Consider the following 13,396-nt stretch of genomic DNA (forward strand, 5'->3'; position numbering starts at 1 on the left):
AAGCAGATGACAGCCGGGAGCTTGTCAGTTGTTCTGGAGTTCCAAAAGCACTGTTACTTTTTAATTAAAGACTGAAAATCCTCTGAGGGAGCCAGAATCAAGGAGTCACGATCTATGAGCTCGCAGGCTGGCAGGGAGTCAGGCCCTAAGATTGTCAGCTCTTCCTTTAGCCTTTTTATAACCTCCCAGATTTCCCCAGCTAACCCATGCAGCCCCCACCAGGTGGTTTCAGTTCCCCAAGTGACATATGTCCTGGAGATCCAGACAGTTCAGTCATCAGCTATCTTGCATAATGAAGAGATGTAGCCTAGCCCTGTACCTTGGGCACTTCAGTCCATGGGCACCTTTTGTCCTGGATGGATGAGGTGTCAGGATGGTAAATACCCCCTCTTCTAGTGGCAGTTCACAGCCAGATGGATACATTGAACTGACAATTAAAAGAATTAATTTCTACTCCCAACGCTGTGTTGATAGATAGTAGGGAACAGGGAGTGCTAGACACTAAAGTTAACTGCTGTGACTTTTGGATTTTTTATGTGATGATACCCTTAAAACTTTGTGATCATACCCTCAGACCTTTGCAAGGTGCCTGAACATCATCTGTGGTGAAGAGGCACCTCAGAACCAGTCATGGGCAGTTTGTCTTGGGAGCCTGACCCTGGGTGTTAACACTGTAGGAGAAAGTGTATTACACTCAGTTGTGTATGCAACTCAAACATCCCCAGGCATTTCCAGCTACCAGGTAAAGATTTATTTAAGGGCCTGGGGACACTATCCCCTGCTTTTCCCAGCCCCATGGGAGATGCATATTCTGTATCAGGGCTTTCTGGTCCTGTCCCTGCCCCCCAGACTGCTTAGTCTTCCTTTTCCCCAGCAACAACTGCTCCTATATATTAAAAAAATATTAAATTAAGTATAAGAAAATAGGGTTGATAGGTAAGGAAATTCAGTTTGGGGTTTTTTTCTTTTTTAATGGCATGTGAAATTGCTGTGTGAGATCCTAAACTGGCGTGCAGACAAGTGTTTTGTAAACTCAGAGTACATGCAGCCTTCAGTTGTCCTAAATGCAGGGGACAGAAATCAAGAACCATATAAGCCACTGTCCAAACCATCTGTTCAAGTCCTCTGCTTTTCATTTCTGTGTAGCAGAACATAAATTCATTATTAAAATAGCTTGGCTGTGCACAGCAGCTGCTATAATTGCAAAGTTATGCAACTTTAAATGGAAAATTATGAAGTAGTTTAAAGCAAGAAATTGAGCGGTTTTGGTAGAAAGGATTTCGCAAACCTAACATGAATAGAATTGCTCTTCTGGTTATATTTTCAATATTTGAGGGAAGAAAGATCTTACCTACAGTTCAAATTGAATGCAGGAAGAACTGCAGGGGAGCTCTTAGGCAGAGACAGAACAAGGCTGTGACATGGCTGTACCTGTTTCCTCACTGAAATACAGAGGACCATGACCTTCCCATGCATAGCTCCCACATTTGTTTCAGGTCCAGCCCTCCTGTGCAGTGCAGCAGTGCAAGAGCTATTTGCAGAGGCAGGAGTGGGAGAACTGCTGAGCAGAACCTGGTTTGCAGCATTTGTATGTATAGCCCATAGCAGGACAGAAGTCTCTTTTGCTTTCTGTGGGTGCTTCTTCCTTGCTGAGACACTCTGATCATTCAGACAGTGCAGTAATTAAAAATATTGGCTCTGCATGACAATTAAGAAAGTGAAATAAAAATGAAGAAAAATAAACTGTAAAATAAGATTTTAGAAAAGCTAGTCTTACCCACTTGATGACAGATGTGGAGTTATTGAACAGCCTCATTCTATGTATGTATAATTACATTACAAGCAAAGCTGGTTTTTTTTGTTTCATCCTCATATCTTCCCCTTTAAGTCAAAACCAGCCTGATATATGGTTATGATCTTTCCATACACAGTTTATATAAGCTTCAAATAGTAATGGGGGGGTTGAAGTCGTACTCTTTGAGTCAGTTTTTCAGTGTCTAAGAGGAGAGGAAACATTTTAAGCTCATACTTTTTAATGAAGATAATGCTAGTACTAACACTGTTTTTTACCCTTCCCCTTCTTCCAGGTATCACTGTAGATAAGCACGGATTTATTTACTTTGTTGATGGTACTATGATTCGGAAAATTGATGAGAATGGTGTGATCACAACAATAATAGGTTCAAATGGCCTCACATCAACCCAACCATTGAGCTGTGACTCTGGAATGGACATCACTCAGGTAGGCACCTGGTTTTCATGTGTTGTCGCTTTTATACACATTGTGGAGACATATAACTTATTTTCTTGTACCAGGACTGTATATCAAATATGTTGGGTGGGTCAGACAATTCTGAACTGCACAGTATGGAGTAGATGTTCCATTCACATGATTATTTTAAGATGTATCATGTAAATGCAAAACTACACTTGATTTTTTTCCCAGGAGATATCATGTAAGTACTTAGACGGGCTTATGTAGAGTACAACCTGCATTAGAAAGTTTCTTGCTACTCTGAGATAGGTCTTCTAAGAAGTTATTCAGAAGTGTAAGTGCATTCACATAGTCCAGCATTCACACTGATCTGCTTGAACTAGTAAAAAGAAAAAAATACATTTTCTGTTTACATCTAAGTCTAAGTCGTGAAGGAGCATTACAGTAAGTAATTACACCACTGCAGTATTGTGGTGAAGCTACTGCATGTCAATACATTTCTCAAAATGCTTTTCAGTTCTTGTGTCAAGAGCATGGTAAAAGAAATAGGACTAAAAGACACTTATCTCTTGTTTATGCTAAAAAAGAAATACGGATAATCGTGGAGAAACGTAAATGGTACTCTTGACTAGTCAGTGAGCCAGGCTTATAGACAGCACAAGGAAGGGCTTGGCCTTTGCCAAGAAATACTTGAATTAATCAGCTTTTTCAAGCTGTACTTGAAAAAAATCTTTAGGCATTCAAGTGACATACTGAAATATTATGGACTATGTAAGCTAATAATCAGGATCAGGTTAATTTTGCATTTCATTTTCTCCCTGCCCTTTCCTCCGTCCTTCACAACTGGAAAATCACGGTTAAAATACAATACATAACAATGATAAGAGCTTGTTGCTCATCTCTAAGTAGCAGATGACCGTGGCCTTGCATTCACATACATGAAGAATGTGGGGTCAAATTTCACAGGATGAAATGATGGGGTCTAATGCTGCTGTCACAAAAGCACTTGGGGATTTTATTACTAGAATCAAAACAGAAAAATGTGTCTGTGTTCCATTTCACATGTCACTGCACCCTGTGTGTTTGCAAATGTGGGGAGGGGAACCTCAGCCTCCCTGTTCCCAGATCTGGGATAGACAGGCCTTTGTATTGTCTTGAGTCCAGTAGATGCATGATTATTCCATGTAAAGCAGAACAGGGTCAACTGGCTTAGTTGTGTTAAACCCAAGCATAAACTAGCCTGGTAATTGCCTTAAGATCATACAGCTTCTGGGCACCTTGACTTCTGCTCTGGCAGCTCTCCTTGCAGGCCAGCCAGTCCTGCAGGGGATGAGCAAGACCCTACAGCCAGCAGGGCTCCCGCTCCACTGCCACACACCAGCTGGCAGGAGCGAGGCTTCATGGAACTCCAAGCTGCCTGAAGCACATTGCCTTGCTTCTTGGATTCATATAACAACTGCCTGGGGCACCCATAACCAGATCAGATACCTCTGAGGTGCAGGGAAGGGCGCCAGGTGCAGTGTCTGATCCCTGCCTTCTCCCGATCCACGCTCTCGGGCTGTACAAATAATCACTTTATTGGCCACGTAATGTGTGCTGTGTATTCGTGCTCAATTTTTCTGCTGATTTTGCTCGGTAAAAAAAACCTCTCACTAAATCTGAAATGGTGAGGTTTGATATTTTTCATTTCCTTTTGAAAAATGCAAATTCCCCGTAGCAAATGAGTTTCAGCAGGGGGTCTGACAAGTACAGAAATAAAAGTATTTATTTTTTTAATTAAAACTAAATTAAAAAGGTAAACGGTTTGGGCTGAAATCAAATATGCTAAATTTGTAAGTAGATTTAAATAGCCCTAAAAGCCTATTTCTTGGTAGGTTGGTTGCTTGACAGAAACAGGTTTAGTTTACCTCACTCAATAATGTAGTTCCAATACCATGGAGGATGGGGCTTCTGCATAGATAAAAAGCGTGTTATAGAGCCAATTATTCTTCATATTGCTCTTGGGACATCAGCACTCAGCTGGGGAAGGGCCTTCTTTTCATAGAAGCAGAAACAAACATTTATTTTCCATGAGCACTCCAGGTGTTTCCATGCTGTAACACCTGCAGGAAAATATTGCTACACATTTCTTAAAATTTTGCAATTGTTTCAGCTTCTGGGAAATCAAGATTTCCCAATATCTCAATATAGATTGAGATAATCTTCAGTTGAATTGTCAATGTGTACAGTAAATATTCTAAAAAAATTATAAATTATGGCATATAAATACATCCCTAAAAAGTGGACAGTCTCATTTTCTAAGGATAGTGATAATGTATAATTTTTTGTGTAATTACTCACTGGTAAGTGAAGTCATATTGTGAACAATCTGCAACATAGAGCTTTTGGAAGCATTTCTTGTTTGTAGGATTTGTTTTGTGAGGGTTTAAGTAAACCTATTCATTGAAATTTTTCACAAAATCCATACCTTTGAGGTTCTTCACATACACAGTAAATCATAGACATGAAATAAATGCCAAGAATGCACATTCTGAAAAGTAACTGCATCATATTTGCCCATCATCTTTTCCACAATTGTTGCTGATAACCAGAAACCCTATGAAATAATCACATTTCCTTGAAGTCAAGCATGTTAATCTGAAATTATATCAATGAAAATAAGGGAATGATATTTTCATTCAGTCAGAAACAATTGTATATCCTTGCAAGACTACTGAGTTTATTCCAGAATGGCATAAACATAAATGAAAAATGAATTTGGCCCATCTCCACCTAAATTACTTTTTGGCTAGGTTACAAATGACATTTAAATCAAGAGAATGTGGGTTGCTCACAAATTGTGTGTTTATAGGGAATTATGAAATAGGTTAATAAAATCATTTCTCAAAGCTAAATTTGTTCTGACAATAAAATCAACAACTTGCCCAAAATCAGTATTTCTTAATTTACTGAAGTACAGAAATATACTCATGGAGTAAACACATAGAGTCCATTGCAACACCACCATAAATGACAAGCTTTCACTTAAAGGCATTCACTTTAATAAATGAGTTGATTATGAAAGGGTTTAATCATTTATTCCAATATCAGTTTTCATGGTATTACTTCTTATTAATCATTCTGTGTTTGTTATTCACCACCTTCTCCTTCTTAAGCATAATATTCTGAATTCATAACCGGGGGAGGGAAGGACAGCTGGGGCTGAAAAGATTACATGTTGTGGCAAATAACCCACCAAGCTCTGATTAATTACTTTGATCTCATACTTCACTGGGGGGATGTTAATCTGAATTTAGAAGGAAAAGGGCATTCAGTCGAGGTGTTTATATGGTATGCCAGCATTCTCAGTACTGTTTTGGCATGTATAAAACTTGGATGACTCTTCTTCTCAGCACAGATCATTTTGATTAGTTGATAAGGAGCAAATCTAAAGAAAGTGGCTCTTCAGAGCTATGTTAATGAATATCTATATGTATGTACTCAACACTCACCGTTGGCACCCAGATCTTAGCAGACACCTACATTAAAATTAGTTATTCCAGTATCTCATTCTGATAGAACTGATCATATTTTTTGAAAATGCTGCCTCTGAATCCCTAAACACTAGAACACGGACAAAAGCTAAACTGTAAAGGCAAAACATTTTTCAGGAATATCAAAAAATGGTGTTGGTCTTCATTTGTTCTGTGATTTTTTTTCACCACGCTTATCTGCACCACCCAGATTGCCAGACTTTTCAGATGAATGCCCCTTCTGCTCCCTCCTTGTATTCCTCTAGGTCTGGCTTCTGTTCTTCACGTGTTCTTTGGAAGATTTTTTTGTTGTAGGTTAATTAAATTAATAATAAGCCCATTTTGAACCTTATACTTTTGCATCTGAGCTGAAGGCCCCATGGACTGAGCTGACTATTCAGTGGTACAGACTACTGAGTATGTCCTTCTGTCAGACTGAAGCCCAAATGGAGAGAACAGAGTCACTGCCTACATCTCCTACCTTCCCGTACCCCTGCGGTAAGAAGGCTGTTGTAGGTACTCTAAACCAACTTTGAGCTAAAATGCTCCCACTGCCTTTTTGGACTGCTGGGCTGTCAACTCCTTTCCAAACCTGCCCCAGCACTGGGCTGGCTGCAGCAGGACCTGTGATAGGGGCTCCTGGCCACAAATCACAACAGGAGTGTGAAGGGAAGGGGCTGAGATGGGGAGAGAAAGACAAAGAGTCAGGGTCATCATTCTGTTTCACTGCCTGGTGGCTTTGGGCTGAATGCTGGTCTAGTTTAGAGGTTGCTTTTTTTCTCACATGTACGTACTCTCTGAGTGTTTGCACGTCCCTGGGGTATACAGATATTTTTTACCCTGGTTATTGATAGCACATGAGAGCACGTTGCGTTGGTATGTCTGTCTGTTTGTCAGTGTTCTTTTCCTCACAGTAAATCAAAATCATCAAAAGCTTGGGCCAATTTCAAACAAATTTGTAGAGAAACACCAGCCTCCAAAACAATTAAATTCCTACACGTTCCATAAAAAATATTAATCCAGTTGGAGGACAGAGACCTAAAGTGCCCTTTCAAAAGGAAATATTACAGCATAAGCTTTCTTTATTAAACTCCAGAGATTCCACTCAGGATGTAATAAATGCCCCATTCACAGGAAAAGCTTCATTTCATGTTGGATCTTATTAAACTCCCAAGTCAGTCAGCCATGCAATGGAAGTCCTTAGGAAACCAGACTTCATCAGATCCAGTGTTCTTGGAAGTTATATTGACGTTGTGGGAGGTTTTGTGTGAAAGTAAAAGCACTACAGCTCATCTTGAGTGATAAGCTTTGCTGTTCTGCCTCCACTGCTATGGTGAAAGCTGAAGAGAGAATTAGCAGATATTTCTACCATCTTGCAATTTCATCCTGTATCTTTCCTCCCATGAGAAATATGTGGGCTGAATTTCCACCACTCTGAACCATAAGTCATTTATATCTGTGCGAGTGGTTGCACTTTGTATTTGGGAGCTGTTTAAACCAATCTCGAGCACAGTCACTGCAAATACAGAGACCAAACATTTGCAAGTCAACAGAAAATGAATCCCAAGAGCTTTTTCTTTGCCTGTAACCATGGCCTTGTTCTCGAGCTTATGTCAGTCCCACTAGGCATGATGTTCTGTGCCAAAGCAATAGCTCCGACCTGATTGATGGTGTTAATAACTGTCACTGCTGTGTTCCAGAATGAAAGGTCTGGTTTGAAGACTTTTTCTTGACATTTGCACTTCATCAGCCTTTGTTCAGCAATTCTCCACGTGAGGGAACCATCTATATTGTGTTGCTTCACATAAACTTCAGTGACACTGCAAAATGTTTTGCTCCCTTATAAAAATGTGACAGTGTTACTTACGTAGGCGATTTGCTTGCACAGGTCAAATTAAAAGGCAGATTTCCAGAAGAGGGGTTAAAGGCGACCCAAGCGTGGCAAGAACGCTGTGTCCTGGACAACCTGCTTTGAATGATGGAGGAGAGGGGAGAGGGCAATAAGTAATGCTGTTGATGACCTACTTGAAATAGTGAAGTGAGAGACAGACTGCTGGAAAGCAGGAGTAGAGATGAGCAGAATTGCTTGGAAATGTAGTATATATCTCAAAAATGCAAACGCTGACATTGCTCCCACAGTCACAAGTGCTGCAGGCACTCCCCACCAGCATCTGCACAGGCACAATATGCTTCAGTGGCATTGTGGAAGCCTTTTGAGCAGAACAAAAAGCTCCCAGGACATGGTGACCTCACTTGAAAGCAGCAATGAGGGTCTGCTCATCAGAGCAAGAACAGCCTGAACAGAACTTTCACTGAGTACATTTGGAAGAAGGAAAAGAAATGTGAAAGACAAAAATATGATCTGATGACCAGGTGAGAACAGGAGGAGTGAGCTGCCAGCATAAAAACCAAATTGATTCTAGGCTGAAATACTTCTAAGCCAGGTTGAGAATAGAATATTGCAGAGCGACTGCAGGATTACCTGAAGCTGATTATTTAATTAGCATTACAGGTCAGAAGACGCACTGTCCCTTTAGATGTTTCTCTGCATACTCGGCTGTATAAACTGCATTCTTGTAAAAGCAGAAAGCACAAAAGACATTTATTTAACAGTAGATGCATAATATTTTAATTGTGTTAGAGAGCTACCATCAAAAAGGAGCAACTTTGTTTTCACTGTAGCAAGGTATTGAAAAGCTACTCCTGTTCTTCCTTTCCCTTTAATCATCTACCTGTGTGTGTCTTTTAATATGCTCTTCTAATTATGTGTAATTAATTCAGCATAAATATTCCAAATCACTGAACAGTGTTTTTCAGTGCTTTGCAGAATCACGTTTAAATGTATTTGTGAAGTTGCTGAACAAAAAGCACACAAAGCAGAAATGACAATTTATAGACCTTTATATTTTTATTTGTAGTCTTCCTTTATAGAAGATTTTCAGAGCTTTTTTCTTTTTAGAAGAGAACTTTATTAGTTTTTTCTGGGTTTTGCTGCATGAAGGAGCTCACAAAAGCTGTTATTTTTTTCCAGTATAAAGTCATCTTGTTCTCTGGTTCTTTTTACTCCACTGCTTAATTTCATGTACTTTCTTCTCTAGCTTTGCTAGAGTACCAGAGAAGCTAACTAGAGTGAAAGTCATGGCCTCAGCAAAGTCAGCAACTGTTTTGCCACTGACTTCAGTGGAACCAGGACTTCTCCAAGCTTAATTGAAAGGGTAGTGAGAGGCGAGTGTGTAGCAAGGAGCAACTGTATCCCATGGGAAAGTATGTACTTCTGAAAAATAGGCCAGAACAGGTCTTTACCAAGGCATTTTCAAACCTTTTCAAAAATGAATCCTCAATTAAGTGTTACTCTTTGGAAACCATAAGTCTATACAAAATAATTCCAGCCATAATGGCATATGCAGGAACAAGCAGCGCCTAGCATCCAAAACCAAGCGAAAAGCCTTTTTAAAAAAGGATCTTCGGGTATAAGGTAAAATAATCTTTTCCCAGGGGTAGAGGAGCAGCTAAATAGCCTCTTTTCAACAGGAGCTGAGAGAAAAGAGGCTCATAGGATTAGGACCTCGGTGGAAAAAAGACTATGAGAGCTCATGAATCAAACTTGTAGGTGTATAATGTGATTTTTAGAATATCAACCAGAAAACAAGGTGGTTTCAGTACAGCTAATTTATATTCCAATCAAATTATTCTATCACTGAATTTGAAATATTAGTCATAGACATGAGATAGTATGCAATGAAGTCACACTGCAATTTCTTCCTTAAAGCCCAAGTGCTCTTTTTGTATTGGGCACCTGCAAAACAGCAATTTATTTCAATTATCTGCCATAAATAATGCATTACTAGTGAGTAAAAGACTGTGTACATTTTAATCAACTCTTCCAGCGATTGCATCTTTTTCTTTGATTGTTGAGGCAGTGTTAGACACTTGATGGGGAAGTGAAGGAGACCTGACAGACTGCTCATGACTTTTCTCTTGCTACACAGAGCCAGATTCAAATTCTTTTTTCAAATATTTGTTTCTAACGAGAAATCTCAAGAAGGAAGAGTGAATGGCTGGCAAGAAGGTAGCAGCTCAGCTACTTGGAGCTGCTCTTCAGGTGCTCTCAGGCACATCCTCCTGACTAAAAGAAACTTCACATTCACCAAATGCTTCCTGCACACACACAAAGCCCCTGCGTGTGTCCACCCACCAATTCCAACTCATCCAAGCTACCTTGCCACCCCCAGACTTCCTCCAACTCACCCACCAACCATGCATGGCCAAGGCCCAGCACACTGCCCAGCTCCTCAAACTCCTGACCCTCTCTCAGCTCCATGGGGAATGGGTTCCCAGATGAGAATCCTGCCTTATTTTGGGCTCTTCTGTCAGTCTTTCACAAGCAGCCAACTTGTCTCAATTCTCTACTTTTTATTCCTTATGTGCAAGTAGCCTTTGATTATCTCTCTCATTTAAATTTGGTTTCAGTACGATGGAGTCAAGTGGATCAGTTATTTTTGGTAGAGGCTGCATCTACTGTGCTGAATTGCACTGCTGAAAATGTTCAGTACAGCTTTGCCAGACTGGTGGGAGTCTGCAATGGTTCAAGATATATTGGGTACTACATCTGATTTTTTCATCTGTTGAGGATACATAGTGGACAAAATGTAAGCATGAAGAATATATTAATGCGTAATCTGTAGCAATATATGCAAATGTAACTATGTCTGTATATGGATATCTGTATATGTATAGGTGTGTGTGGTTTCTCCATATACTGCAGAGCTACCATAAGTAATCAGATAGTGAAAACTGGTCCCTGACATCCTGAAGTCCAAGCCCCAGGTCTGCTGAGCAGGGAATGTAGGTGTTGACAGGAGCATGCAGAGGAAAGCCAAGCAGGCAGTGCCCCTCCTTTTGTTCTAATCCAGTTGTTCATCCACATCCACTAACAAGGTCTGCCTGTGAATTAAGAAACAACTATTTTCTGTTCTTTCTGGAGGCAATTCCTACATAAGCCATGTTTTTTAAAATCATCAGGGCTGGTACTGTGTGCATGTTGCTCTCCTCTCACCAAGCAGCTCTTCTCAGATTTATGGGGTGAAGGACCTCCCACAGATGTAACAGTTTTTTTGTGTTATGAAGTGAATAGTAATAATTGAGCTCTATGTGGAGCTGTCTTTACTGCCTCTGTTCCAAGCCTTTCCAATTGTATTCTGGTTTGGCCATTTAGAAATGTTGCATAGCATTTCTTTCTTAGGGAGTGAGGCAGGGGAGCAACAACCAAATGAGTTGTCACAAGTCTGGAGTTTGAGCACAAGGCAGGTTTGAGGCCAGCAGGCACCAGAGATGGTGATGTCCATTCTACAGAGATATCACACACTGGTGGGACAGAAATTGTTGCACTGACTAGGTCAAAGGAAGATTGTCCTACATCTTAGAGGAGTGACAGCTGGTCTTTGGACTACTGGTCTCTCTTCACAACAGCACAGATCAGGAAAAAGCTTACAGAAATAGAGGCACAGAACCAGTGTAAGTGAAAAAAACAATATAGGCATTTAATTCCATCATCAGGACATTGTAATTTTATGTAGCTGCAACTTGCTGCATTTGCAAGCTTTAGAAGAAAGTGTGGGTAAGGTTGCACAACTGAAAGCATTGCACCTCAATAACTGGTGGAAGCAGGGTCAAAAGAGGCAGCACAGCCTCTTTCAGGCCTGCAAAGTGGTCCAGTTGCTCAGAGGAACCTGAAAGTAGGCAGATCTTGTCAGAACAACACCATAGTAACAGCTTACAAAGGGCAGGACTTAGGAGCAGATTAGCATGAGGGAGCTCTGTATGGTGTTGTGCCCTTGCTGTCTGGGTACTTCTTAAGTCTCAAAGCTGGTTGTAAACAAAGACTGAAAAGTTTTTAGTACCAAGAAGAGTTGCTGTGGAGCTATTAGTGATATCTCCATTATTATTATTAGGACCAGGTTTGCCCTGAGTTGTACTTACAAGCTGCTGAAGTTAAACCAACATAATCTGTGACAATCACAGATAGTACCATGGCAGGAGCTGGAGCGTGGGCAGTGACAGCTAAGATTGCCTGATTTCCCCTCTCCATGATACCATGTTTGCTGCAGCATCTTTTCTATCCTTTTTTTTGTGCCAAGGAAAAAAATAATGAAAGACACTGTGTCAGTGGAGGAAAAAAAATTGCAAATGTCAAGACAGAAACGGGCTGTGCCCATTTGTAGTGTGCCACACAGAGAGTATGCTTAGAGCTGTGCATTATGGAGTTTAGGCCACAGAGAGCTGCAAACAGAATGATAGAGAGCACCATTTTATGCAGTATGTTACTCTGACAATAATACATTTACAAACAAATTAGTTAAAAATGTCTGAAGGACATTCAGCTCTTACAAACTGGGCCTCATCTCCTGCTGATAGCTTCCTTTGGGATGAGTGTGGCATGCAAAATGATACACTGCCTTGGAGAATAAATTTATGAAGTTTAGCAATGTAGGTCACATTGCAGGAAAATCATAAATGTCTGAACATCACTCAATAGCCATTCAATCAACTGCTTAAAGCAAAATAGGAAACTGAACAGCATGTAGTTGTCTCTGGTGAGAACCAGGGAAAGTCATGATATGATGTAAAACCCTTTAGGTCCTCCATCCATATGTATTTCTTTTTTCTTCTATTTTTCTCACCAGTTCAGAGTTATAATCCAGTGTCTGTATCAATAGTGACAACAAAACCAATGTGATTTTTGCTATTGCTACCATAAGTCTGTTGGGTGGCTCATGAAAGGTGTGCCAAAAATTTAGGGAATCAGAAGAGGTCAAATGGTTGAAACTTGTATAAGTAGTCTACTCCTAAGGAACTAATTTCATTGTGAAATTATTTTTGTATGCTCCCAGCCAGCCAGAAGGATTTATATTATTTCCTTCAGTCTCTTTGTCTGTGGGTTAAAGGAATGAAGAAAAGAAGATATTTTAAAAGGACATTTCTAGACATAGTGCTCTCTAGAAATTCCTGTTGCTTTTTAGGTGTAGAAATTCCTAAGAGCCTGTGATCCAGATATTTAGTACTTCGCTAGAGATGTCAAGGTTCTTTCTGAAGGCATCTAGCACTTTTGTATGTATGGGGCCTTTCTAGATATACAGCTTTTGGAGCAGGGGGATCCATAGCTTCTGGAGCACAGCTAAAGAATCACTAGATTTTTCTCCTGGGATGGCTTGGAAACCTTGTTGGCACTTTTGTGGAGCCTTTTGGCTTCTAGGCCTGGAGCCTTTCTATGCCTTTCTAGATCTAGAGCTCAGCTACTGAAAATCAAAAACTATTTGTTGTTCTCATTGGGAACCTGTTACAAAACTAATTTCAGGTGCTCTTTTACAATCTTTTTTCTAGAGCCTGTTTGGAAGGCAAGAAAATGCCTCTCCTTTTACATCCAAGTTTATCCATCCCAGGCTTGAGATACATTTTTGAGTTGAGTGGTATGTCTTGAATTTTGCTTGAAAAAACATTAGTCCTAAACATTATCCTTGTAAGCTTTTCTGGCACAGTCTGACAATGCATATTCAAATATGCATCACAGCAGTAACCAAAGCCCTGAGCTGACAGAAATTTAAAGCAGAGTGCCTGCTTACAGTCTCAGACTAGAATCAAACACTCTCCAGCGCAAAGTCTTCTGAGTATC

General features: G+C 40.2%; 1 protein-coding gene across 1 annotated transcript in view; it reads left to right on the forward strand.

The window, feature by feature from the left end:
- The window catches only part of TENM1 (teneurin transmembrane protein 1), a 230,263-nt gene that overhangs the window by 181,310 nt on the left and 35,557 nt on the right, over positions 1–13,396 (forward strand). The window contains exon 21 of the mRNA XM_029959106.1: positions 2,088–2,242. Within this exon, the coding sequence (XP_029814966.1) occupies positions 2,088–2,242 (155 nt within the window). The remainder of the gene's footprint in view (positions 1–2,087; positions 2,243–13,396) is intronic.

This window comes from Manacus vitellinus, unplaced genomic scaffold (assembly GCF_001715985.3).
Source record: "Manacus vitellinus isolate BGI_N305 unplaced genomic scaffold, ASM171598v3 scaffold_19_pilon, whole genome shotgun sequence".
Classification (NCBI taxonomy): Eukaryota; Metazoa; Chordata; class Aves; order Passeriformes; family Pipridae; genus Manacus; species Manacus vitellinus.